This window comes from Papio anubis, chromosome 4 (genome assembly GCF_008728515.1).
Source record: "Papio anubis isolate 15944 chromosome 4, Panubis1.0, whole genome shotgun sequence".
NCBI lineage: Eukaryota > Metazoa > Chordata > Mammalia > Primates > Cercopithecidae > Papio > Papio anubis.
The window spans coordinates 181,448,670-181,476,563 of record NC_044979.1 but is presented as its reverse complement, the minus strand read 5'-3'; the positions used below and the strand labels follow the sequence as shown (position 1 = coordinate 181,476,563).

Below are 27,894 nucleotides of genomic sequence, written 5' to 3'. Positions count from 1 at the left end.
TAGTGAGCCATCTCTGCCCAGAGGGGACTTGTGCTATGGGACAGGCAGCAGCTGTAGCCCAGGGTTCCTGGGGGGACTTCCAGGACTCAAGGGATGCAGGAGGCAGATGCGCACTGTGTGCTCTGGAAGCAAACAGAGGGGTTTGAGGTGCAGGATGTTTATCAGGTCTGCCCTGGGGAAAGAGGAGGGGCAGAGGGAGGAAATGAGCTTCTGGGCAGACCTGGGGCTCACGGAGCTGGGGAGCTCCTCAGAGCAGTCTTCACACAGGGGGCCTTCGTGTGCCCTTGGGGTCAGTTGCTGGAGGGACCCCCACCCAGGAGGGGACTGGCCCGGGGCCCTGGGGCATGCGGTGGGAGGCCACCCCTCCTGGTTTGAGCCAGGCCTGCCGGGTGCCCCCACCAGGAGCTCTATGTGGAGGACTTCGCCAGCATCGACTGGCCGGCACAGAGGAACAACGTGGCCCCCGATGAGCTGTACACGCCGCACAGTTGGCTGCTCCACGTGGTGTATGGTGAGCACCTCCTGACGGGCTGGCAGGGCAGCCAGGGGTCAGGGTGTTGCCCATTCATTCACGCACTCATCCCCTGCCAGCGGCACTGGGCCACCCACTCTGTGCCAGGCCCGGTAGGTCTATAAGCCCTGCCCCTCCCCACCGAGCCAGCTGTTCTTCCTGTAAGGAGCCCACCTGTGCAGGGTGTGTGGTAGGGAGGGTGTGTGGTAGGAGGGTGTGGTAGGAGGGTGTGTGGTAGGAGGGTGTGTGGTAGGAGGGTGTGTGGTAGGAGGGTGTGTGGTAGGAGGGTGTGTGGTAGGAGGGTGTGTGGTAGGAGGGTGTGTGGTAGGAGGGTGTGTGGTAGGAGGGTGTGTGGTAGGAGGTGTGCGGCAGCCCCTCCTGGGCAGGGAAGGAGGAGCTCGGAGACCAGGCCTGGGGGTGGGTTGTGGGGGAACCCTGGGGAAGGGCAAGTCCGGGTGCTGCAGTGCACAGGGCTCCAGGCCGAGGCCAGTGTCATGGTGTCTGGCATCCGCTGACCCGCGTCCCCTGCAGCGCTCCTCAACCTGTATGAGCGCCACCACAGTGCCCACCTGCGGCAGCGGGCTGTGCAGAAGCTGTATGAACACATTGTGGCTGACGACCGATTCACCAAGAGCATCAGCATTGGCCCGGTCAGTGCCCCTGCCTGGCTGCTGACTGCAGCCCCTGAGGGTTAAGGTCCAAGAGTGAAGTCCTGGAGGCCGGGCTGTGAGCTGGGAGTGGGGTCTCCTGGAGCACCTCCATTTGGGAGGTGGCCCTCCGATCTCACAAACGTTTGAGGGCTTCTGTCCTGGTCCCCTGCACGCCCAGCTCAGTGAAGCCACCCCACCACACTCGACTTTTCCTTCCGTCCCCTACCAGCTCTTGTCCTCAGTGTGCCTGGACACTCTCCTGGAGGCCCCTTCCTGAGATCCTGCTGGCTAGCTGGGAGGGGTGCTTTTTCCTGACTTGGTTCCCTCCAAATTCCTCTCCCCAAATAGTTCATCATTCGCCATTCTCCCATCTGGTTTAGACATGCCCAGGGTGGGTGGGGGTAGCAGGGTCCTTGGGTTCCACTCCTGATTCCTCCTGCCTAGCTAGGGACTTGGAGCGCTAGCCTCTGTGGGGCCTGCAGGGGGCCAGGTGTGGGCTAGTTCAGTGACCTTGGAGGTGCAGTCCCCGGGCTACTGGTGCAGGGCCGCCTCCTGACAGAGTCAGCAGCTCCTGGGCTGTGCCGTAGCTGCTGCGGCGTAGTGGGTCGGCCTGGGCATTGTCTAGACATACCCAGGTGGCACTGGCCACTGAGTCCCACCCTGACACTGCATCTTGGGTTTTCGGGGCCTCTTGCCACCTCAGTGAATCACCAGTTCTGACTGACCCTGCAGCGGGTCCCTTGTTTGCTGCTCAGCAGTGGTGTGGTTCTTTGTGGGTTTTGGTTTAATCCCACGTAGAGCACATCTGTACTAAATGTATTAGAAACACACTTACAATTGGATCTTGACTTGTGAGATCCATAAGTAAAAAGTTGGGGGCCTCTGGAACGTTCTGTTCTGAGGAAGAAGGGGGGCAGTTGGTCCCTACTGCTACAGTCCTGTCTTCGCATCTCTTCCTGGGCCCCTCAGGCCCCATCCTCTGTCCCCTGTGTTGTCTCTAAGGCACCTGGTAGCCCACGCCCCTCTGGCACCTCCTGGAACCCTTTGCTTCTCCCTGATGGAGTGCCGGTCAGTCCTCACACGCTAAGCCAGGCTGTGGCCTCGGCCGACACTGCCTCTGTCTGAGTCAGGTCCTGGGGACACAGTTGTTGCCCATCCTCACTCAGGAAACGCCTGTTAGAGCAGAAGGCCCCTGTCCTGGCCCTGAGTGAGCTGCACAGGACCTTGTCCCTGGGGTCTGCTATGGGTCTGGACGGGACCTGTCCTGGCCTGCCAGGGGTCTGGACGGGACCTTTGTCCTGGGGCTGCTGTGGGTCTGACGGGACCTTGTCCCTGGGGCTGCTGGTCTGACGGGACCTTGTCCCTGGGGGCTGCTGGGTCTGGACGGGACCTTGTCCCCTGGGGCTGCTAGGGTCTCTGGACGGGACCTTGTCCCTGGGGGCCATGGGTCTGACACCTTGTCCCTGGGGTCTGCTGGTCTGGACGGGACCTTGTCCCTGGGGGCTGCTGTGGGTCTGGACGGGACCTTGTCCCTGGGGGCTGCTGTGGGTCTGGACGGGACCTTGTCCCTGGGGGCTGCTGTGGGTCTGGAGCAGAGCCCTGACAGGGCTGTGTCTCCTGCAGATCTCGAAAACCATCAACATGCTTGTGCGCTGGTATGTGGACGGGCCTGCCTCCACTGCCTTCCAGGAGCACGCATCCAGAATCCCGGACTATCTCTGGTGAGCGTGGCTGGGATGTGCTGGTGAGGCCTCTCACGAAGGCTGGGTCTGAGCCCCGGCTGCGTCCCAGTGAGGGGCCCCCACGGTGCCATCTGGGAATGCTGCCAGGGAATACCACAGGCACCAGCAGTGTCAGGGCTTGTGGAAGCCACTGAGGGTTGTCTTTGAATTGGAAGATTTGCCACCCAGTGGAAGCGTGGGGTGGTCCCAGAAGGTAGAGTGAGGAAGGGGGTGGTAGGTAGCAGGGCAGCTTCAGGTTGGTGTCAGGGAGGCCTGTGGACAAGGGGAGCTTGTCAGCCACGGACTGTGCCCTGGAGGTGGGGCCGCTGTCACGGGGGGCACAGAGCCGTCCCACAGTGGGAAGCCTCCGCGTGCAGGCCTCTTCGTCTGGTCCCTCGGCACTGCACGAGGGCGGCAGGGATGGCGCAGCCTGGGGTCAGGGAGCCTCCCACTGCCCCTTGCCTTGGGTGTGCCCTTCCTGGGTGAGTGTGTCCTGTCTTCCATAGAGTGTGGCCCTCATGCCCAGGAGCCCAGCAGCCCAGCTGGGGTGGTATCCAGGCCAGTGCCAGGCCTTGGGGGAGGGGACAGACCCCCTCTCTGGGACCCTCCTGGGTGCAGGGTCTGGGTAGCCAGCTGGGCTTCCAGCTTTCTCCTTGCACCTGACTTGGGCTTCTTTTGTCCTCACAGGATGGGCCTTGACGGCATGAAAATGCAGGTAAGGGCTGCAGGACTGCGGCTGCCTGCTTCCTTTGCAATCATTTCTACCCTCTATTATTTTTCCTTTGGGGTTCAGAAGTAACTCCTCCTGGACCAGGTCCCGGCAGCGTGTGACCAGAGGCTGCGTCAGTTGAGGCCTCTGGCCGTGCCCCTGGGGGTGCCCACAGTTCTCCAATGTCTGTCTGCAGCTGTCCTGTCTGCTTTTTGCCCTGATGGTCCGAGTGGGCTCAACTGTGTAACGACAGACCCAAAGCTGCAGAAGCTCTCATCTTGTTACTGTGGCAGGAGGTGGCTCTGCTTCGTGGGGGCTTCTCCTCCGTGCACTCTTAATTTAAGAGGCTCCTTCTTCAGGTCCTGAGTGGACAGGACAGGAGCCTGGAGGACCGTGGTGGCCTGTGGCCAGGCCTGGGAGCTCCCCAAGGACTTGGCCTGAGTGGGCTGGAACCCAGTCATGAGGGGCACCAAGCACAAGAGAGTGGGGAGGCCGGTGTGGGATCCTGGCTGACCCTGGTCCTGTCCTGGCTCTGGGGGCCCTATAGACCCCAGTCCTGTCCAACTGGGCTGAGCCTGTGCCCCTTTGTGCATTGACACAGTGGGTGTATCAGAAACCCAGAAAGCGTTGCCCTGTGTCTTGTGGTCTAAGGAGGGTTACGCCCTGCGGGGCCTGTCTTCTGTCCCCCACACTGATTCAGTGTGGAAATATGGTGTCTCCAGAGGTGTCCTGGGTGTCACATTTGGGATAGACACACATGGGCCCAGCACTGCCCGCCCCAGGGCTACCCTTGGTGCCAGGTGCCCCCAGCCACGAGCTTTTACCCAGCTGGCCTTGAGCTCTCCAGAGGCTCCCTGGACACTGTCCGTGTTTTGTGAAAAGGTTTTCAAAACACATGCAAGGTAGAGGTGAGTAACAAGCCCTAGAGCAGGTCGCGGCCTCCCTGGCCCTCCCTATCCAACTCTCCCTGTCCCACCCTCCCTCACCCTCCCTCACCCTCCCTCCCTGGTCCTCCCTGTCCCTCCTTCCCTGTCCAGTCCTCCCTGTCCCTCCTTCCCTGTCCAGTCCTCCCTGTCCAGCCCTCCCTCACCCTCCCTCCCTGTCCCTCCCTCCCTCCCTGTCCAGCCCTCCCTGTCCAGCCCTCCCTCACCCTCCCTCCCTGTCCCGCCCTCCCTGTCCAGCCCTTCCTCACCCTCCCTCCCTGGTCCTCCCTGTCCCTCCCTCCCTGTCCAGTCCTCCCTGTCCAGCCCTCCCTGACCCTCCTCCCTGACCCTCCCTCCCTGATCCCCCCTGTCCCTCCCTGACCCTCCCTGTCCGGCCCTCCCTGACCCTCCCTCCCTGGTCCTCCCTGTCCCTCCCTGTCCCTCTGTGACCCTCCTCCCTGACCCTCCCTCCCTGGTCCTCCCTGTCCCTCCCTGTCCCTCTGTGACCCTCCTCCCTGACCCTCCCTGTCCCACATCTCCGACTCCTCAGTGCACCTCAAGCTGATGAGGGCGTCTGTGTTTTTACAAAATTGCTCTGAGATTGTCACACCCAACAAACTTCATGACGGTTCCTAAGTGTAGTCCTCAGGTTGTGGCTGGTGTGTGTGAATCAGGATTCAGGCCATTCACACAGGCCTTTGGTTGTTGGTCTTTGGGCTCCTGTTAGTCCAGCAGTCTCTGTGGTCTCTTTTCTCCTTCTGGAAGATGTGTGCCTGAAGGGCTTCACATTGCAGATCTGACTGGTTGCTCCTGCTGTTCCCTGAGTTTTTGTAAACTGGCCAGGCCCTGAGGCTTGATCCCGTTGTGTTTCTTTGGCGAGAATGCTTTTCTGGTGGTCCCCGCCTTGTCCCTCCAGTGCGTGTATCTGGATGCCTCTGCCACACACCACCCTCCGCCCAATCCCCATGTCTGTCTTGGTCAGTGCCCAGCTCTGTCTCACTAGGGTTTGGTCACCGGCCCTTTGAACTGAGACCAGAGTGTGTACCTGTGAGCCCAGCTCGGGGTGAGATATGAGGTGGGGCCTTCCCAGCCCTGTGCAGAATTCCCATCACCTCCAGGTGTACTCATTAGCCGGGCGCGGTGGCTCACGCCTGTAATCCCTAAACTTTGGGAGGCCGAGGAGGGCAGATCACGAGGTCAGGAGATTGAGACCATCCTGGCCAACGTGGTGAAACCCCAACTCTACTAAAAAATAGAAAAAAAATTAGCCGGGCGTGCTGGCAGGCGCCTGTGGTCCCATCTACTCCGGAGGCTGAGGCAGGAGAATGGCGTGAACCCGGGAGGCGGAGGTTGCAGTGAGCTGAGATCGCACCACTGCTCTCCAACCTGGGCGATAGAGTGAGACTTCATCTCAAAAAAGAAAGAAATGGGGGTCATTTCCAAGCGTCACCATGACTGAGGTGCGCTGCTGTCACTGGGTGAGAGCAGCTGGATGCTCTGTGTGTGGGTGCTGGAGCCTCTGACGGATCGTCCAGTCCTAGAAGTGTCCTCAGAGGGACGCTGTCCTGCCTGGTGGCCCATGAAGAAAGCGGGGGGCTCCACGAGGCTCCCCGACCTGTGTCTGCCTGCAGCACTCAGCCTTCTCTGAGGCCCTTGTCAGCCATGAGGGGTGCCCAGGGCTCAGAGCCTGAGGCTGAGTGTTGGCTGGGTGGGAGCCCCCATACCTGGCCCTCAGGTGCCCATTGGATCCTGGAGGCAGTGGCTGGGAGTGGGAGGGGCTGCACCCGCTGCTGTAACACCGTCCTTTGTGTGTAGGGCACCAACGGCTCACAGATCTGGGACACCGCCTTCGCCATCCAAGCTCTGCTTGAGGTTCGTGGCTCCTCTTTTCTCAGCCTCAGCTGACCTTCCTGTGCACGTGAGCCCACGCGTTCACCTGAGGGCAGCACTGCTGGCCACACGGTTGCCACTCCTTGGTATTTCCAGTGACCTGGGCTCTGGCCTCTGGCTTCAGATGGTCATGCTGTGGAGGGGGCGGCCTTGACCAGCAGCCCTGGGTGTTGGGCTGGGTCGGGGGCCTTGGGAGGGCAGGGGCTGGAGGCCGTGTGAGAAGGGGAGCCTGGTGAAGGCTGTTTCTGAGAGTGCAGGCAGGAGTGGGACTCCAGGCTCTTCTTAGAACTGGAACTGCTCGGGCCAGGCACGGTGGCTCACGCCTGTGATCCCAGTACTTTGGGAGGCCGAGGCGGGTGGATCACAAGGTCAGGAGTTCAAGACCAGCCTGGCCAAGATGGTGAAACCCCGTCTCTACTAAAAATACACAAAAATTAGCCGAGCGTGATGGTGGGCACCTATAATCCCAGCTAGCTGGGAGGCTGAGGGAGAGAATTGCTTGAACCCGGGAGGTGGAGGTTGCAGTGAGCCAAGATTGTACCACTGCACTCCAGCCTGGGTGACAGAGTGAGACTCCGTCTTAAAAAAAAAAAAAAAAAAAACAGAACTGGAACTGCTTGTGCTTGTTACGGGCATTCTCCAGCCAGTACTGGAGAAAAACAAGAGTGGATTTTTACGCTGGTGGGAATGAGGTCAGTGGGATTCTGAAAGTGTTTCTGCAAAGTCCTGAGGGCTGGGCCACGCAAGGGGCCTGCCCACGCAGGGTGCTGGAGACCCCCTGGGCGTAGATGCTGGCCAGGCAGGTGGGTACTGGCATCCATAAATGGTCTCTTCTGCGCCCTTCCATCTTCAGTCATATCTCATGGACTTTTGCTTTTTTGTCTTTAAAGGTAAGTGCAACAGGAAACCCTGGCACTGTCTAGAGATGTCCGCCAGTTTGATTCTGGTTCCCAGTGAGGGCGGGATGTGGCCAGGACCATCGGGAAACCAGCCCAGCCGTGCTGGCCGTGCAGGGGCAGCTCAGCCTCTCTGTCCTGCTGTCTTTTCCAGGCGGGCGGGCACCACAGGCCCGAGTTTTCGTCCTGCCTGCAGAAAGCACACGAGTTCCTGCGACTCTCGCAGGTGAGGCCAGTGCCTGGGGCTCTGAGGGGGCTGAAGAGGGGGATCAGGGCCGGGAGCTCCTGCAGGCAGAAGTGCCCACCTCACCTCCACCCTGCCCTATTTCCTGCACTGGTTTTTCAGGTCACCCCCGCCCTCCCCTCCCCTCCCCTCCCTAGCCCCTGCTCCACCCACCAGTCCTCCTCGGGCTGGTCTCACCTGGGGCAGCTCTCTGAGGCCTTTAGGGTGTGGAGGTGCTGGCAGTTTCTGCATCCTGCTCATGTTGGAGCCACTGTGTGCAGGGGCCAGGCACGGGCAGGGGCTGTGTACCCTGAGCTGCACAGCCTACACGGCACCTCCGTGTCTCTGAAGCACCTCTGCCCACGGAGGTGATGCCAGCCTGTGGACTTTTCCTCCTGAGACTGCAGCGAAAGCCCCGGTCCATCCTGCCAGATCAGCTGCCCACAGACCCTGCCCGAGCCCCTAGTTTGACCTCAGTGTCTCTCACACATGCCTGCACGCCAGTCTGCAGCCACAGTCATCCCATACATGCACCCCGACCTCCCATGTCTCCCCAGTCTGCAGCCACAGTCATCCCATACATGCACCCCAACCTGCCATGTCTCCCATGCCTCAGCCAGTGTCCCTCTGCCTGGAACCACTGCCCCCCAGCGCCATCTCCCACCCTTCACCTCTCACTAGGACATTCTTCTGCAGGGCTTCTGGGTCTTCCTGGCCTCCGTGTGGCCGAGGCTGGCACCCATCTTGGGCTCAAGCAGAGGAGGGGCATGGTCCTGCTGTGCCTGCCCCTATGGCAGCCTGCTCCTGCTCCTGCCTCCTGCTGAGGACTTGCTCTGGGTGATGGGGACTTGGGGAGGCTGACTGAACCCTACTGCACTCCAGGCCTCTTTCCTTCTCACTGAGGTGAGAGGCAGCCCAGGAGCTGAGGTCCATGGAGCTGGGGTTGTTCAGGAGGCAGCGGGGGCCCCTGGCACAGAGCACACCCGCAGAGGCCTGGGCCCCCTCCCTACCTTCTGGCCAGTAGGGAGATCACAGGGGAGTCAGGTGCCTCCCGTCTGGGCTGGTTTCAGCCCTCGATGGCCAGTCACGTTTCCCAGCAGCCGTGGGTGGTGAGCTGAACAGGTGCGGGCCCTCGGGTGCCTCGCAGCACCATGATGGCTATGGCCGGCAGAGTAAGCTCCCAGGCACATCCTGCCTCTCCGGTCCTGCCCGGTCTGTCTCAGTGATGTCCCAGATGGGGATGTCCCGTGGTGACATGTTCTGTGCTTCCACATTTACCCTCGGTGCTGCCCAGGTCCCAGATAACCCTCCCGACTACCAGAAGTACTACCGCCAGATGCGCAAGGTATGCGGAAGCCAGCCCCATCCCTGCCCCGTCCCCAAGGGGAGGCTGCCCTCAGCAGGGTGGGTCCTTCCGTCTGAAGGGGGCTCTTCCTTTGGCGTCTCTGGTAGACGCCTGGCGTGGGGGAGACTTCCTTTGGCTGTGGTAGACGCCTGGCGTGGGGGCCCATGCCTCATGTTGCTGAGCTGCCTGGCACATGGGGGCACAGTTGGCTTGCACATGTGGCTGTGCCTCAGAGCGGTTCAGGTGGTCACGGCACACGCAGGCTTCGGAAGGACAGCCGAAGTGTAGTCAGGGCGTCCGGGGAAGGAGAGGGAAGAAGCAGACCTCAGAGCCGGGGTGGGCTGTGACCACAGGTGCAGGCTGTGAAGTTAGGCATGGACACAGCTGCTGCTGCCTGTTTACGATGGGGGTGGGGGTCACCTGGGCCCCATCCTATCCGTCGTGAGATCTGAAGGTGTTGAGGGTGTGAGCTGCACCCCTGAGGGTCCCTATGCTGGAAGCTGGAGGTCTGTCTGGATGTACCCAGCTTGGGGCCCTGGCTATACACACACCTTTGGTGGATGGGCCCCTGCCCTGACCGGGTGCTCTGTGGTGGGGACGGATGCGTGCGGCTGTGGGGTGGGTCTGAGAACTGGGGTGTGGACACCCCCAACCTGGGGTCACGGCTTGTGCTCTGCAGGGCGGCTTCTCCTTCAGCACGCTGGACTGCGGCTGGATCGTTGCTGACTGCACGGCTGAGGCCTTGAAGGCTGTGCTGCTCCTGCAGGAGAAGTGTCCGTTTGTCACCGAGCACATCCCCCGAGAGCGGCTCTGCGATGCTGTGGCTGTGGTAAGGCTGTGGTCCCAGCAGCCCCGTCCATACATCGTGTCCCGCAGAGAGCTGCGTGCTCACTTCCACTCCCGTGGGCTCCGGCCCAGCACACGCTCCGGCCGGGCTGTAGGAGCTTGTCCTTGGACAGCGTCTATATGTGGAGAACTGTGAGCTCTGGCGGGACCCCAGGGGCCTTGCTGGGCTGTGTGCACAGGGCCCTGCACTGCGGAGCTGGTGTCCAGCCCAGCCACCGATGCTTGCAGGAGCCGGTGTGGCCCGCAAGTTTTCTGTCTGGTGGTTTCCGCTGGGTGTCTGAAGAAGGAATTTGTTGGTTCTGGTGCCACATCCTTTCAGCACATCTGGCTTTTGTGTGTGTTTCCCAGTGGAGACCGTGCCCTAATCTGGCAGCACACACTTGGTTTCTAAGTCATGGCACATGTGGGGGCATATTCCCTGGTGGGTGTGCACGGAGGCCCTGATGGCTGAGGTTGCAGCTGCTGCTTGGGGCACCCAAGGGCTCGGTTAACGTGGAAATCGGGTCTCCACCCTCTGTTCCTGCCCCATCGGTTGTCAGCCCTAGTGTTGCCTCTAGAGCATTCCACCGTGGCCTGGGCGCCTGTGTATCTCAGCACGTGGGTGAGTTCTCGGGTGCTCTGTGTGATTTCAGCTGCTGAACATGAGGAATCCCGATGGAGGGTTTGCCACCTACGAGACCAAGCGTGGGGGGCACTTGCTGGAGCTGCTGAACCCCTCGGAGGTCTTCGGTGAGTGGTCGGCCAGCACTGTGGCACACAAAGCTGGGGTTGGCCAGCGCTGTGGCACACAAACCCAAGGCCAGCCAGCGCCATGGCACACAAACCCGGGGCCGGCCAGCACCGTGGCACACAAACCCAGGGTTGGCCAGCACCGTGGCACACAAACCTGGGGTTGGCCAGCGCCGTGGCACACAAACCAAGGGCCAGCCAGCACCGTGGCACACAAACCTGGGGTTGGCCAGCGCTGTGGCACACAAACCCAGGGTTGGCCAGCGCTGTGGCACACAAACCCGGGGTTGGCCAGCACCGTGGCACACAAACCCGGGGTTGGCCAGCGCTGTGGTGCACAAACCCGGGGACCAGCTTTTCCCCCTTGCCCAAGGCTGCAAGGGCCCAGGTTCACCAGCAGATCTGTCTGGAACCCTCCCTCAGCCCAGGCCGTTCTGTGCTCCTCCATCCCCAGGGGTGGCAGGATCCTTGTGTTGTGGATAGGAGGGCATCAGGTCAGACATAGGGGATGGTGGAGGGTTCCGGTGAGATCCACAGCCTGTGCTGGTTCCCGCTCGGTCCACAGGGCTGTGTTCTGGGGGAGGCTGCTGTGTGTCCAGAGCGCCTGCAGGGAGGTGTCTGTGGGGACTGAGGGGACCCATGCCATGGGCGGTAGGCTGCTGTGTGTGCGTGGTTGCCACTGTACTGGTCTTGGGGGAGGATCTCACCCCTGGTCCACCTCTGGGCACCTCACATATACCCCCCTTTCTGGTCCCCTCCCATCACACGTGGCTTTTTGGGGTGGGGTCGCAGCTTTCTGCTGTGTTCCCCTCATCTTCGCTCTCACGTAGCACAGGTGTGTGTCCTGGGCCGGCCAGTGTTTGCTCTGGAGGTTGGTCAGGGAGGCAGGGTCCAGGCCCGGGCTCACTGCAACACTCTTGCTTGTCGAGATTTGGCCTGGGCAGCCAGGGTGAAACTCAGCACCTTGGTTGTTCCTCCCGTTCCCAGGGGACATCATGATTGACTACACGTATGTGGAGTGCACCTCCGCCGTGATGCAGGCGCTTAAGTATTTCCACAAGCATTTCCCAGACCACAGGGCAGCAGAGATCAGGTAAGGAGGGCCTCAGCCCAGGATGCTCTGTCACTCAGTGTGGGGGCTGCCAGGTCGGGGGCCACAACCCAGCGCATCATTCTCTAACACAGGGCCCTGGCGGCCCATCTCAGAAACAAAACTCATGGAAACGTGCAAGAGACTTCGGATGTTGTAGAATCCAGTCGTATGCCCTGAAGCATGAAAATATCTCTTGGGGCTCAGAATAGCACAATTATAACACACAGATGGATTTTCTCGCTCTCTTTTAATAATGTTAAAAAGACGTTACATACCTAACTCCACCTGTGTCCCAGTAGCGGTTTTTAAGTAACCTTTCCTGTTGGAGGGTAGCCAGTATTCAGAAAAGTGTACAGGTTGATCTTCCTGAAGTGAACAGGCGCTGGTGCCAACATTAGACAGTGACGCCACCAGATCCCTCAGCTCTCCCCATGAGGGGCGCCCACATGCCTGCCAGGTCGTGGGCTTCTGTTGCTCGCTTTGAACCTTTTCTGGGTGGACTCCTGAGGTGCGGAATTCGTGTTGCCTTCTGCTCTCCTGCGTGTGGTTAGCCAGGTGGCCCGGGTAACAGCAGCACTCTCTCCCTCGGGCCTTCAGTTGAACACCGATGCCGCGCTATGCAGCTGCCTGTTGTCAGCACCCAGGAAGATTTCAGTCTGGGTTATGATGAAGCGTCTACTGTGAACACTCTTGTACTTATCTTTTGGGGGCACCCGGGTACCCATTTCTCATGGTCACATACGGAGGAGTGGCATTGCTATGTTAGAGGGTACGTTATAGGGTATGTGGTTTTTTTTTTTTTTTGAGACGGAGTCTCGCTCTGTCGCCCAGGCTGGAGTGCAGTGGCCGGATCTCTGCTCACTGCAAGCTCCGCCTCCCGGGTTTACGCCATTCTCCTGGCTCAGCCTCCCGAGTAGCTGGGACTACAGGCGCTCGCCACCACACCCGGCTAGTTTTTTGTACTTTTTAGTAGAGACGGGGTTTCACCGTGTTAGCCAGGATGGTCTCGATCTCCTGACCTTGTGATCCGCCCGTCTCGGCCTCCCAAAGTGCTAGGATTACAGGCTTGAGCCACCGCGCCCGGCCAGGGTATGTGGTTTTTGTAGGTTCTTTTTTTATCCTATTACGATTCCTTTTTTTTACTTTTGTTAAACCTGGTGTAGATTCACCTTGGTCGTGATGCATTGTCCTTTTTATATATTGCTAGATTCAATTTGAAGAATATTTTGTTAGGATTTTAACAACTCTGGTTACAGGAGACAGTGGTCTATATATTTTTTTTCTTTATAATGTTTTTGTCAGGTTTTCCTGTTAAGATGATGCTGGACTCAGGAAAGCAGTTGGAAAGTGTTTTTTAAAATACTCTTTAGAAGAATTTGTGTAGTATTCATAATATTTCTGCCTTAAATGTTTGGGAAAAATTACCGGAAATGCCAGTTGGGCCTGGAGTTTTCTTTGAGGAAAGGTTTTAAATTAGAAGTTCAATTTCTTTTCTTTTTTCTTTTTTTTTTTTGAGATGGGGTCTAACTCTGTCACTCAGGCTGGAGTACGGTGTAATTTCTTTAATAGTTTATAGGACTGAGCAGATTTTCCATTTTGTATCAGTCTGGGGAGTCTTCCCATTTCCACTCAGCTTTATACTGATTCACGCAAAGTTGCTCAGTGTCCTCTTGGATGGCTCTGAGCTCAACGCTGACGTCCTCCTCTTCCTTCTGAGAATCTTACACTGATCTTTTGAAAAAAACCATCTTAGTCTTTGATTCTGTTTTCAAAGAGACTTTATTTTTGGTTTCATGAGTTTCTATTCGTTGTTATTTTCTTTCTTTCTTAATTTTTTTGAGAAGTCTTGCTCTGTCGCTCAGGTTGGACAGCAGTGGCATGATCTCAGTTCACTGCAACCTCCGTCTCCTGGGTTCAAGCGATTCTCCTGCCTCAGCCTCCCGAGTAGCTGGGACTACAGGTGCTCGCCACGATGCCTGGCCAATATTTTGGTATTTTTATTAGAGACAGGGTTTTATCATGTTGGCCAAGTTGGTCTTGAACTCCTGACCTGAGGTGATCCGCCTTCCTTGGACTCCCAAAGTGCTGGGATTATAGGTGTGAGCCACCACACCAGCCTTTGTTATTTTCTTTCTCCTTTATTTTTCTTGAATACTTAGATATTTGATGTTCAGGCTTTTATTGAAATACTCACTTAAGGCTATAAATGAGTTTTGATACATCATTCAGTTCGAAGTGTTTTCTGGTGCTCGCTGCGGTAGCACAGATACTCAAAGTGTTTTCTGTTTCTACTGTTCTTCTCCGGCCCATGGGTTGTGTGGGAGTAAGCTGCTTCATTTACAATCTGAGAATGTTCTGGTGTGGTTTTTTTGGAAGCCGTGGATGGTGCAGGGGTTTTCTTGTGCTTCACAGGTACAGCTAGGAGGGCACCGTGTTCAGGGTCTTCTGTTGGCCTGGCATGGCCCTTGGCCATGTCTGCTGTGCAGCGTGAAGTGGGCGCGAGTTGTCCTCAGCCACATTTAGAAAATTGGCCTTTTAAAAAACAGATCATCTTTTAAAAATCACTGTAATAAAAGTAAAGCAGGTTCTTTGCAAACAAGACTTGCAAAATACAGAGAAGTGTGAAGCAGCAGCTACGTCGCCCTCCTCGCCCCTGAAGGAGAATCTGCTGTTGCTGTTTGGTCTCCACATTTCCATGCTGGCTTGCTGCCCCTTTCATGCCTGGCCCACTTTGTGCCTGGTGAGGTTTCTAAAAGCCCCACCATTGAGCGTGCTCCTCCAGCACAAGCAGTAATGACACAGGTGTTGTGTCATTTTACTCAGTAGCTCCTGGGTTATTTTTCAGTTTTCATTGTTTTTTTTTTTTTTTTTAGCTTTTCCCCATTTTAACCTTAACTGGTATTTTCTTGTTAAATATTTATTCATGACCATTATTATTCCCTAGAGCCACATGGCTTGGGGTCCACCTGTCTGGGTCAGCCCCCATCCCTGCCCCTTCTGGCTGTCTGACCTGGCCTGGTGACTTCTCTTCTCTGCTCATCTCTCTCCCTGCCTGGGTGGGCAAGAGTACAGCCTCGCAGAGTGGTGGGATTGTGTGAGGTGCCGCAGGGAAGCACGTCAGCTGTAGTCACTGTGTAGAACAATGAGTCCTGGATGTGGCACGCAGGGGAGCAATGGTGACTTCGTCACGGGCTTCCTCTGCATTTGTTTGGTGACTTCCAAGCTAGAACATTCTTTTTTTGTTTATTTGTTTGAAACAGGGTCTCACTCTTTTACCCAGGCTGGATGGAGCGCAGTGGTGAAATCATGGCTCACCACAGCCTCAAACTCCTGGGCTCAAGCAATCCTCCCACCTCAGCCTCGTGAGTAGCTGGGACTACAGGTGCATACCATCACCCCTGGGTAATTTTTTAAATGTTTTGTAGAGATGGGGTCTAGCTGTGTTGCTCAGGCTGGTCTCGAACTTCTGGGCTCAAGCAATCCTCCCACCTCGGCCTCCCCAAATGCTGGAATTACAGAGTGAGCCACCACATCCAGCCATTTTAAAAATTTTCACTAGGATGATTTTTCTTTCATTTTTAAGCACAATAAGTATTTGTGTATTATGTTACAGATATTTTCCCCTCAATTGCTTTGTTCTTTTTATCTCTTTAGGGAGTTTGAATATACGTTTTTAACTTTTAAATGGTTAAATATATTAGTCTGATTTTTATGTTAAGATTTTAAACTTGCTGGGCTTGGTGGCTCACGCCTGTAAATCCCAGCACTTTGGGAGGCCGAGGAGGGCAGATCACAAGGTCAGGAGATCGAGACCATCCTGGCTAACACAGTGAAACCCCGTCTCTACTAAAAATACAAAAATTAGCTGGGCATGATGGCGGGCACCTGTAGTCCCAGCTACTCAGGAGGCTGAGGCAGGAGAATGGCATGAACCTGGGAGGCCAAGATGGCGCCATTGCTCTACAGCCTGGGTGAGAGTACGAGACTTCGTCTCAAAAAAAAAAAGATTTTAAACTTACCTGGAGAGTTTTTGAGATACAATTTGGAGTTGCCAGTTACTTTAACACTATTTATATGGAATATTCTATTTTACTACACAGACTTAAATTCTCCCCTAAATTCACAAAGGTATAAAAAAGTTAGAAAAATAGTGAAAAGTACTCCTGTTTACTCTGACTAGGATTCCTTAGTGGGTGGCCCTCTACCCTGAGGGCTTCATTACCTGTCCTCCCACATGATCCAGGCTCTATCTACCCTGAGGGCTTCATTACCTGTCCTCCCACATGATCCAGGCTCTATCTACCCTGAGGGCTTCATTACTTGTCCTCCCACATGATCCAGGCACATTCTTTCTTGAACCATTGGAGAGGAAGTTGCAGATAGGATGTGCCCCTAACTGCCTGAGTATTTCTTAGCAGGTATATTCTTTTGTGCAATTGTAAGTCAGAATGTTAATGTTGATGAAATACTAATCTGCCGGCCTAATTGTTCCAATAATGTCCTTTGTGGCAAAATTTTTCCTCGAGCTTTAATCCAACATCATGGGTTGCATTTGTTTGTTTTTATTTTTGTTTTCTTTTTCTGTTTTCCTTACCCTTCTCACTGTGCATGTTGGTTGCATTTAGTTATCACATGGACACCCTTTTAACTTGGAATAATTCCTTAATCTTTCCTTGTGTTTGATGACTTTGTCATTTTTGAATTGTTCAGCAAGTTATTTTGTAGAATATCCTCAGTGTTTTGTTTTCTGGTGTCTCGCGATTAGATTCAGATTATGAAGTTGTACATTTTTGTCAGGAACATTGCAGAAGAAATGGGGCCTTCTCCTGCACCTTGCCAGGAAGCACACAGCAGCTTTGATCCCTTGATTAAGGTGATGACCACTGTACTTAGTTTCTCAACTATGAAGTTGCTTTCTATTTCTTTATGGGGAGACAGTTGTAGACTATGTAAATGTCCTATTTCTCATCAGACTTAGACCTGTTAGTGTCAGCGTTTGATGATGATTCTTGCCTGAATCAGTTGTTTGCATAATGCTCACAAATTGTCATTCCTTCCATAAGTATTAGTTGGTGTTCTTCCAGAAGCCTTTCGTTTGCCTCTGTTTATTTACTATTTATTATCACGGTGGACTCTTAGATTCTTATGCTGTTGATTTTGATACTGATCTCATAGCAGGATAATTTTGCTAAACTAAAAAAAATGTATGCAGTTTATCTTTTTTTTTTTTTTTTTTTTTGAGACGGAGTCTCGCTCTGTCGCCCAGGCTGGGGTGCAGTGGCCGGATCTCAGCTCACTGCAAGCTCCGCCTCCCGGGTTCACGCCATTCTCCCGCCTCAGCCTCCCGAGTAGCTGGGACTACAGGCGCCGCCACCTCGCCCGGCTAGTTTTTTGTATTTTTTAGTAGAGACGGGGTTTCACCGTGTTAGCCAGGATGGTCTCGATCTCCTGACCTCGTGATCCGCCCGTCTCGGCCTCCCAAAGTGCTGGGATTACAGGCTTGAGCCACCGCGCCCGGCCTGCAGTTTATCTTTTATAGCAGCTTTAAATTTATAGAAAATTTGAGTGGAAGATGCAGTGTTCCCATGAAGCCACTAACTCCTCACACCTTCCACCAAGTTTCCCCTAATATTAACATCTTGCATTAAAGTGGTGCATTTGCTACAGTTGATGAGTCAACATTCATAAATTAACATCGTCCAGAGTCCATTGTTTACATTCAAGTTCCTCTTCATGTTGTTCATTCTGTGGTTTCACAGATGTGTGATGCATGTGCCCACCACTGCAGTGTCACACAGGATTTCACTGCCCCAGGGTCCTCTGCCCTGTCCCCACCTCCGGAACCCCCACGGATTCCCCACCACCACCGCCCCTGCCGTCCCCACCCAGAACCCCACAGGACTTCACCGCCCCAGTCCCCTGCACCCCGTCCCCACCTCTGAACCCCACAGATTTCACCGTCCTGTCCTCCTGCACCGTCCCCACCCTCCTGAACCCCCATTCTTCACCGCCCTGTCCTCTGCGCCCCTGTCCCCACCCCTCCCGAACCCCACAGGCCCCTCACTGAAATTCACTGCCCCAGAGTCCTTTGTGCTGTCCCCACCTCCGGAACCCCCACAGGATTTCACTGAAATTCACTGCCCCAGAGTCTCATGCTGTCCTCGGCCTGAACCTCTTTAGTAGTAACACTGATATTTTTACTGTCTCCATAGTTTTGCCTTTTCAGACTGACCTCTTTCACTTGGTAATAAGCATTTAAGGTTCCTGAGTCTCTTTCCATGGCTCGATAGCACATTTCTTTTTAGTGCTGAATAATATCCCGTTGTCTGGACGTACCACAGTGTATCCATTCACCTCGCTAAGGTGAATGTCTTACTTGCTTCCAAGTTTTGGCAACTGTGAATAAAGTTGCTGTCAATGGTGGCATGCACACAAGTTTTCAGCTCATCTGCGTAAATGCCAAGGAGCGTGATTGCCGGATCCTACGATAAGAGTGTGTTTAGTTCTGTAAGAAGCCAAACTGTATTCTAAAGTGGCTGCACCATTTGCGTTTCCACCAGCAATGATGAGCGTTCCTGTTGCTCCACATCCTCACCAGTATTCGCTGTTGTGTTTTGGGTTTGAGCCTTTCTAAGAGGTGTGTAGTGGTATCTCCTTGTTTCAATTTGCAATTCCCTGATGACATTATGTTAAAATCTTGTCGTGTAGTTATTTGCCATCTGTATACCTTTTTCAATGACATGTCTGTCTTTGGCTCATTTTTAAATTGGGTTTTCTTATCGTTAAGTTCTAGTTCTTTGTGTATTTTGGCCGCCAGTCCTTTATCAGATATGTCTTTCACAAGTATTTTCTGCCCGTGTCTTGTCTTTTCATTCTGTTAGTAGTATCTTTTGCAGAGCCAGATTTCATTTAAATGAAGTCCAGCTTATCAATGTTCTCTTTCATGTGTCATGTTTTTGGTGTTGTATCTAAAGTTACTGCCAAGCCCAAGGGTACCTAGACTTTTTTCCTGTGTTATATTCTAGGAGTTTTTAAGTTTTGCATTTTACGTCTAGGTCCATGATTCATTTTGAGTTAACTTTTGTGAAGAGTTTATGGTTTGTGTTTAGATTTTTTTTTGCATGTGGATGTCCAGTTGTTTTGGCACCATCTGTCAAGAAGACTATTTTTGTACCATTTTGTTGCCTTTGTTTCTTTGTAAAAAATCCGTTGACTGCATTTGCATGGGTCTATTTCTGAGCTCTCTGTTCTGTTCCATTGATCTGTTTATTCTTCTCACCAATCCCACACTGTCTTGGTTCCTGTAGCTCTGGAGTAGGCCTTGAAGTCGGTTACTGTCAGTGTTCTCACTTTAGTGTTCTCTTTCAAAAGTGTTTTGGCTATTCTGGGTGTTTTTCCCTCTCCATATACATTTTAGAATCTGTTTGTTGATAGTTTACAAAATAACTTGCTGAGACTTTGGTTGGGATTACACTGAATCTGTAGCTCAAGTTGGGAAGATCTTTTATTTCTTTCATCAGAATTTTGTAGTTTTCATCATATATAGATCTCATACATATTTTGTTGTTTATACCTAAGGATTTCATTTTTTTGGTGTTCATGTAAATGGCATTGTGTTTTAAATGTCAAAATCTAGTTGTTCATTGCTGATAGGAAAACAATTGACTCTTCTTTTTTTTTTTTTTTAGAGATGCGTTCTCACTGTGTTGCCCAGGCAGGAGTGTGGTGGTATGCCATCATAGCTCACTGCAGCCTCAAACTCCTGGGCTTAAGGAATCCCCGTCTCCGCCTCCTGAGTAGCTAGGACCACAGGCATGTGCTACCACGCCAGCTAATTTTTAGACTTTTTTGTAGAGATGTGGTCTTGCTGTGTTGCCCAGGCTGGTCTCAAACTCCCCTGTCTGCTTTGAGATGATTATATATTTGTGTCCTTTGTTAATTTGTAGAGGATTATTATGGATTTTTCTTCAGACACCTTTGTATTTCTGAGATAGACCTTAGTATTGGTCTGTATTTAAAACAGTATTCAGTTTCTCAGTTTTGTTTTTGTTTTTGTTTGAGATGGAGGTTACTTCTAGTTCATGAACACACTTGTTTCTTCCGAGTGAATGCCTGGGAGTGGGATGGCTGGGTCATGTGACAGTGTATCTTTTTATTTTATTTTATATTTATTTTTTTGAGATGGAGTCTCACTCTGTCGCCAGGCTGGAGTGCAGTGGCACAGTCTTGGCTCACTGCAAGTTCCGCCTCCCAGGTTCACGCCATTCTCCTGTCAGAGTTCCAGTAGTTGGGACTACAGGCCTCTGCCACCACACCCAGCTAATTTTTTGTATTTTTAGTAGAGATGGGTTTCACCATGTTAGCCAGGATGGTCTCGATCTTCTGACCTCATGATCTGCTCCTGCCTCGCCTCCCAAAGTGCCTCGGATTATGTATGCGAGCCACTGCACCGGCTGCATGCAGTTTCCCTCAGTTTTAATTTAGAGTTCTGTGTCTGTGTTCATGAGTGAGCCTGAAATTTTCACTTTTCCATATCTTATTTCTCTGGGTTCCTAGAATGAACTAGAGAGTGTTCCTCTGTGTCTATTCTCTGAAAGAGTTTGTGTGAGATTAGAATGAGTGTATCTGATAATTTAGTAGCATTCATTTATAAAATTCCTAGGCCTAGAATTTTTTTCTGGAAAAAGTTTACATTTTGACTCATTCTTTTAGTAGTTTTAGTACTGTTTAGGTTCTCTATTTCTTGATTGAGGCAGTTTTGGTAAGTTAATTTTTCTAATTTGTAGATTTTTCTCTAAGTTTGCAAATGTAATACATAAAATTTGCTTCTCATTTCTCACCATATCTGTAGTTCTATCCTTTTATCGCTAATATTACTAATTTGTACTTTGACTGTTTGTATTCGTTACCTGTTGCCAAGTAACAATATTAGTACAAACCTAGTGGCTTAGAACAGCGCACATTGATTACTTCACCACTTCTGTTGGTCAGAAGTCTGTATGCAGCTCTCATGGGTCGCCCCCCTCTGCCTCTGGTGGCCCTCCGGCTTCAGTCAGGGTGTTAGCCAGGACTGGGGTCTCTCCTGAGCTTCCAGTGAGGACAGATCTGCCTCTGAGCACACAGGGTCCTCGGCACGATCCCGTTTCTCAGCTGGAGGCTACCGACGGCCGTTTGCTGCAGGGGCCTCTCTGGATGACATCTTCCCAAAAGCGAGAAGGGGGAGTTGGTAGAGGGAGTCTGCTAGTACCATGTGCACTAACACAGACCTCGGTCCCAGGACCGACACCCATCAACCCTGCCGAGATCTGCTGGTTAAAGACAAGTCTCACGTCCCACAGGGTGACACTGGAGTAGACACTGCACTCCCGCCTTTTCAGAGAACCGGTTATTTTTGAAATACTGCTAGATTTGTGGGATGGGTCAGCTGGGCTTCTAAATCTATTGTTTTCTCTCTAATTGATTTTTTCCTGTTTTTATTTAGTTCACTTTTTTTGGTTTGCTCCTGCCTGGGTCACTGGATCTCAGTGATGCTGCTCCTGTTTGCAGCTGTGTTTGCAGGGGCTTCCCGAGGCCTTGCTTTCCCCTCACGTCCCTTTCTCAGACTCTGCCGATCTGCTTCCCGCTCTGGTGTCCTGTAGTTGCTTCTTTTTAAAACCCTCATAGGTCTGTGTAAACTGTTTATTTTTATGTGGTTTTTAAGGGAGACCATGCTTATTCTTTTGAGACCCTGGAATGGGTGGAATTGGGATAAACTGCCGTTTTACCGGAATGTTCACTGGACCAATCTCTTGTGTTCCAGGGAGACCCTCACGCAGGGCTTAGAGTTCTGTCGGCGGCAGCAGAGGGCCGATGGCTCCTGGGAAGGGTGAGTGAGCTCCGCCCGTGAGTGCGGACATGCATGGAATCCGGTTTCTGCTCTCAAACACTGCATTCATAAATGTTGGGTTGTATGTTAGTGCTGCACCAGAAGTTTCTGGAAGTGAGCTGCCAGCCTGTGACTTCTGGGGGACCTCGTTCCGTTGTGGCATGCCTGGCCTTTGCCCTGGTGAAAGTTGCTCAGTACGTTGCTGGGCACAGCCAGGCTGCTGGGAGCACGCTGTGGGCTGAGCGTGGCTGTTCCCCTCCACCCCTTCTGCTTGCTCTTAGGTGTCTGTCTGGCTGGTGGGTCCAGCAGACAGAGCTGCTGTCTTCCATGGCCTTAATGCCTGAGGCACTGGAGTTGGTGGGCTGGCTGGGGCACGTGTAATTGTTGCAAAATGCCTGTTGTTTCACACCCCGGCTGTGAACAGGATGGAAGGGCTGAGGCTGTCCCTGTTTCCTTCTAGCTCCTGGGGAGTTTGCTTCACCTACGGCACCTGGTTTGGCCTGGAGGCCTTCGCCTGCATGGGGCAGACCTACCGAGATGGGTGAGTGCGTGCCTGTCCTCTGGTGGCCGGGGGTTCTCAACCCAACGCTGTCATGAGTGTTTTTTGCTTTGACATTTGATTTTAGGGGTGTTTTTGTTCATTTGTTTTTTGAGATGGAGTCTCGCTCTGTCAACTGGGCTGACATGCAGTTAGTGGCATGATCCTGGCTCACTGCAGTCTCGAGCTCCTGGGCTCAAGCGATCCTCCTGAGTAGCTGGGACCACAGGCGCCTGCCACCACCCCAGGCTAATCGTTTAAAACTTTTATGTAGAGATGGGGTCTTGCCGTGTTGCTCACACTGGTCTGGGCTCAAGCGGTCTTCTTACCTCGGCCTTCCAAAGTGCTGGGGTTACAGGCATGAGCCACTGTGCCTGGCCCGTTTTTAATATTTTTAAACAGTGAGATAAGATCCCCTGTTGAAATGAGGGTGTTTCCCTGGTCCCACAGCGCTCCAGAGTTTCCTGACATGTATGCCGGAGGGACACTCTGGCCTTGCCGAACCTTTGACTGGCGACTTTGTTTAGTCTTTGTTCTCGAAGGTTCGATTTCTTTCCGAGCGTTTGTTCTAGTTACGATTTCTTCGGTCTGTTCTCGGTTGGCTTTTCGACTTCTTCTTCTCTCGTGAGTTCGTTGTTCTATTGCCTTTGTCTGTTCTTTGCTGCTGACTTTCCTCGGTCTTTGTTTATTACTTTCGACGCCTCGTCTTGTTCTAGCTGGCTGACTTCTTTCCTCGACCTGTTCTACGACTTTTCCGGTTTTGTTCTATTGCTCTGTTTTGTCGAGCTGGCTTCATTTTCCTCGGTTCTGTCTCCAGTCACTTCGTCGAACTGAAACCCTTAGCCGCCTCCCCGAACCCTTGTTCCAACTGTCCTGACTTTGTCAGCCGAGGAGCACCATACTTATTGTCCCAGCCCAGTTCCAGTCGCTCCCACTCTCCTGCGTCCGGTCTCCAGTCACCGACTCTCCCAGCCCGGTCTCCAGCCGCCCCGCTCTCTCCCAGCCCGGTCTCCAGCCGCCCCGCTCTCTCCCAGCCCTGTCTCCAGCTGCCCCACTCTTTGCCGTGTGGATGTTTAGGGGTGTGGAGCACCGTGCTTGGCTGGGTGCAGCTTGTGAGACGCTGCTCCCAAGCACTGCAGAGTTCGCTCAGCCTGACGCACCTGTGAGGCCATCCGCAGTACTGGCATGTCCCTTTGTCTTCCCAGCGACTCTGGGAGGCAGGAGTATCTGTTCCCAGTTCACATCTGCAGAAGTCAAGCTCAGGGGTTTCAGTAGTGGCCTATGGCCCTTAGGTAGGGCGGCTCCTCCCCATACCCTAAGGCAGCCTGCTAGGGTAAGAAGCCAGGGGTCTGGGACCTTCCTTGGTGTGATGTGTCTCCTGTCTCTGGTCTTTGCAGGACTGCCTGTGCAGAGGTCTCCCGGGCCTGTGACTTCCTTCTGTCCCGGCAGATGGCAGACGGAGGCTGGGGGGAGGATTTTGAGTCCTGTGAGGAGCGGCGTTATGTGCAGAGCGCCCAGTCCCAGATCCACAACACATGCTGGGCCCTGATGGGGCTGATGGCCGTTCGGTGGGGACGATGGGACCCGTCCCTGAGCCTTGGGTTTGGGTGGAGGAGGGACACTCAGCTGTGAGCAAGTGGCCTGGGCTGAGTGAATGTAGACAGGAGGGGAGGCCTGTGGGCCAAGGGCTGTTCAGCTGCCACTCTGGGAACAGACACCTACAAGAGCCATGTGCCTGGTTCCTGGGGCAAGGACGTGGGCTGCTCTCACCAAGTGGGGCCCTGCAGAGAGGCTCGCCTCTTAGAAGTGAACCACCCACCATTAGCAGTGTCGATGGAAGAGCAAGGGCATCAGGGAACCATGGAAACAGCGAGGTGGGCTGTGATGAGAGTATTGCTTCCTGGTATGGTAGTGATGACGGTCACAGCAGCTGCTCTCTGTGGCCCTCCTGTGTCCACAGCTGGTGCTGAGCCACATATGTGCCAGGTGCACACACACGCACATGCATGCAGGCGTGCACCTGCACACACTGATGTGCACACACAGACGTACGTGGAGACAGATGCACACACAGGTCTCTACACACGTATGCATGCACAGGCACCTGTGTACACACGCGTACAGATGTGCCTACAGCATCCTGGTACATGGAGACAGATGCACATACAGGTCTGTACACACACGTATGCATGCACACACAGGCACCTGTGTCCACACACACACAGATGCACCCACAGTATCCCACCTGTGCCACACACAGACATAGGTACATGGAGACAGATGCCATACACACAGGTCTATGCACACACGTACATACGCATGCACAGGCACCTGGGTAAACACATACAGATGCGCCCACAGCATCCCATCTGTGCCACACACAGACATAGGTACATGGAGACAGATGCACACACAGGTCTATGCACACACGTACGCATGCACAGGCACCTGTGTACACACATACAGATGCACCCGCAGTATCCCATCTGGGTCACACACAGACGTGTATGTATACACACACTTACATACGCATGCACAGGCACCTGTGCACACATACATACAGATGCACCCGCAGCGTCCCGTCTATGCTGCCCTATTAGGTTTGATCATTGGGGAATCTTCCTAAAGCCCTGAAAGCTAGGGTAGGTCTGCTTGAGCAGGAGCTGCGGGGTCTGGGGGACCCCTGAGGGCAGGACAGTCACGGACCCACAGTTGAGCTGGGCCCACTGAGCCCTGGATCCTTCTTGGTGTCTCATCATGGCAAGCAAGCAAGCGTGAGCTCTTGTGGGTCTCCAGAGGCCTATGAGGACCAGTGGCCCAGGTGGGAACAAGGCTTGGCCTCCTCTTCTGGGGGGAACACCAGGGCAGGCCTGAGGAGGCCTGTGTCCCCAGCCTGTCATCGCTGTGGCTCCGCTTCTCAGGGAGCCTAGGAAGAAGGTGTAGCAAGAGCCGGAGGTGTTGATTGCACCTGGCGGGGCCTGTGGGTGTCAATTTAGATGCATCCATGCTCACTGCAGCATTCCAGGGTTTGCCCTTATGCTCGGCTGTGTGAGGGTGAGGATGATGCTTGGAGGGCGTGCACAATGGGTGTGTTTCAGCCTCCTCTTCCTCCAGGCATCCTGACATCGAGGCACAGGAGAGAGGAATCCGGTGTCTGCTTGAGAAACAGCTCCCCAATGGCGACTGGCCGCAGGTACGCCGCCAGGGACCTGAGCGCACGAGGCCCAGCACCGACCTCCAGTGTGTGCGGCTGTCTCCACATCCCCCTGCTCTGTGTCCTTTTTGGGGTATTTTGGACACTTGGGAGGCGTCAGCTCTGCCAGTGAATGCCAGAGTTGGTGGCGGGTCTGTGGCAGGTGGTCGGGTCCTAAAGTCCAGATCTTGCTGCTTTTTCAAGTGATGCTCTGGCTGGGGGAGGAGCTGGATAGGAGAAGCCAGTGGGCGGGAAGCCCTTTTGCTCCAGGACAGACCCTCGGCTCCAGACGACCTAGTGGCCCCTCACTAAGCTGGAAGTCCCTGTGTGGGCGTCATGAGGTCATGTGAGGCCGACCGCCCTCCGCTGGGATGAGGCTGGAAGCTGATGTGGTCGTGAGGGGCTGGTGACCCCGGCTCAGGGTTTGCTGCAGGGTGGGGAGTCTGAGCTGGACTGACGGTGCCGTGACTGGTGCGGGATGGACGACCTGCTTTCCTGTGCGCTTAATTAGCCCTTTCCAGGCTGACTCACCCACAAGTCAGCCAAGCCAACAGCCAGGGCTCCAGTTCAGGGACCAGCCCTCAGCTGAGTGGTGAGCCTTTGTGTTTATTTCTCCGTGTTCTTCTAGGAAAACATCTCTGGGGTCTTCAACAAGTCCTGTGCCATCTCCTACACGAGCTACAGGAACGTCTTCCCCATCTGGGCCCTCGGCCGCTTCTCCCAGCTGTACCCTGAGAGAGCCCTTGCTGGCCGCCCCTGAGAACATGCCTGCCTGCTGGGTGCCATCCAGTGAGGCCACGGGGTCCTGGCCGGGTAGGGGAGCCCTCCCATAAGCCTGTCTCGGGCTCCAGCCCCTCCACCTCTGCCTCATGGATGTGAATCTGGGGACCAGGCTGGAGGCAGGGATGGGGACAGGGTGGGTGGCTTAGACTCTTAATTTTCACTGTAGGTTCATTTCTGAGAGTAGCTTGTTGGGCTTGGGTGAGGAAGGGGGCACAGCGCCTTTGCCACCTCTGGGCAGGGCCTCCTCGAGGCAGTGAGGCTAGGAGGGTTTCTTCCGACCAATCGCTGAGTTCCTGGGAGAGGAGCAGCTGCGCCTGTGCGATTCCTGAGTGTTGAGTGGGCTTTGGGCTGGGGTCGGCCCTGGGCAGCTTGCTTTCCTGCACCTTCTGTCTGCTGGGCTGAGGGACACGAGGGCAGCCCTGTGACAATGGCATGTACGGTGTGCATCCGTGAACAGCCCAGTGTGGGGGTGCTCATGGAGCATCCTGAGGCTGTGCGGCAGGGAACCCCACGCCCCTGGGTCCTGAGCTCGCCTGTATATGTGGGGGGTGTCATGGATCCCCACATCCGAGTCATGAGCTCACCTGCGTATGCAGGGGCTGTCATGGAATGTCCCAAGTCTGTGCAGCAGGGAGTCCCATGCCCCTGGGACGTGAGCCCACCTGTGTGGAATGTGGTTTGTGAGGTGCCTACAGGGCTTATAGAAGTCTTATGGTCACAGAAATGCACAGGGGAGGCCGAGGGTAACCAGGGGTGAGGGGCAGGCAGCAGTCGTGGTCACTGCCGCGAGGCACTGCTATATGCAGGGACAGCCAGCGCCCAGCCCATCACCACTCCCTGGGCTGACTGGGCAGGTATGGCACCCTGGGAGCCCGGCATATGCCCAGGGTACCCCTACAGCTGCTGCCAGTCTCACGCCTAGGCAGGTGCTCTGGGCTGGAGCGAGGGCCAGGTTTTGGGTCGAGGCTTCCCCAGGTAATCCTGTGAGCTCCCTTCTAGCCTCTGACCCAGTCTGGTCTGGCTTGCATGGATGTAGGGCTTGGGATGGGAAGTTCAGGTCCTGGCTTTGCCTTTGAGTGATGTGGATGAGCAGCTCACGTGCTCAGGGCCACCCGAGACTGGCACTCTTCTCCCCTGGCTATTGGGAGGAGTCACTGAGAGCTTTGCTACCCTTGCTGCCTGCCCAGAGCACACCCTATGCCTCCTTATCTGCTCTTCTTCCCCTCCCTGCTGCCTCCTGGGAGCTGACAGCCCCTGGCCTCTCCCCCTGGCTAATTGCCCTCCCTCGGGCAGTGGAGGTCTGCGTCTGGACCCCCTCGGAACCTGTCATTTCCCGCCCAGAGTTCTTCAGGGCCACCCCTCTGCCTTGGTGCAGGGTGCAGGGCTCTCACCCAGGCGCCGCACCCTCTGGGGTCTCCTGTCCAGGTCCCTTGCCCCACCTGCTGTCACTGACTCTCCTTGGGACTCACCTGCCTGCTCAGAGCCCTGCAGGGCCTGGTCAGCTGCCTGTTGAGTGTCAACACTTCTCTGCACATCTTAAAACTGGGGTTTATTTTTGCTGAAGGAACTGTGGTGGGACCCTTGACATCTGTCAGGTTTGCACACGCTGTTTTTTTTCTTAGCCCACGTGTTCTCCCTCACGTGGGGCAGCAGCAGGACAGAGAGTGAATCACAGAGTCTGCCCTGAGCAGAGGCTGCTGTCCCTGGGACTCCTAGCCATGGTCAGATCATTGTACAAAACAGTTTTCCAGAAATTAAATGTAAATCCATTTTCATAGTGAAAATGTTGTTGAAAGTCACTTTTATGAGCAACTACCTTAATAAACAGACATTGATTCCCTTTTCAGAAGCCTGTCACTGTGTTTCATTTCATCCTGGGGAGAACTGCAGATCTGGGGTTTCTGGCTGTCGTGCCTCGCCTGCCTGTGGGGCGAGTTGGAGGCCCAGCCTGGTTCAGGGAACAGGAGTGACATGAGGAG

The 27,894-nt window shown here is 54.4% G+C and overlaps 1 protein-coding gene across 1 annotated transcript in view; it reads left to right on the top strand.

Annotated features, from left to right (window-relative positions):
- The window catches only part of LSS (lanosterol synthase), a 38,313-nt gene extending 10,552 nt beyond the window's left edge, over positions 1-27,761 (top strand). Inside the window, exons 9-23 of the mRNA XM_031665838.1 lie at positions 403-511; positions 1,043-1,161; positions 2,785-2,882; positions 3,570-3,597; positions 6,330-6,386; positions 7,455-7,526; positions 8,818-8,868; positions 9,548-9,697; positions 10,347-10,443; positions 11,431-11,536; positions 21,336-21,401; positions 21,862-21,942; positions 23,337-23,507; positions 25,054-25,132; positions 25,761-27,761. Coding sequence (XP_031521698.1) covers positions 403-511; positions 1,043-1,161; positions 2,785-2,882; positions 3,570-3,597; positions 6,330-6,386; positions 7,455-7,526; positions 8,818-8,868; positions 9,548-9,697; positions 10,347-10,443; positions 11,431-11,536; positions 21,336-21,401; positions 21,862-21,942; positions 23,337-23,507; positions 25,054-25,132; positions 25,761-25,892 — 1,416 coding nt within the window. The 3' untranslated portion in view covers positions 25,893-27,761. The remainder of the gene's footprint in view (positions 1-402; positions 512-1,042; positions 1,162-2,784; positions 2,883-3,569; positions 3,598-6,329; positions 6,387-7,454; positions 7,527-8,817; positions 8,869-9,547; positions 9,698-10,346; positions 10,444-11,430; positions 11,537-21,335; positions 21,402-21,861; positions 21,943-23,336; positions 23,508-25,053; positions 25,133-25,760) is intronic.
- Positions 27,762-27,894: the final 133 nt, after the last annotated feature.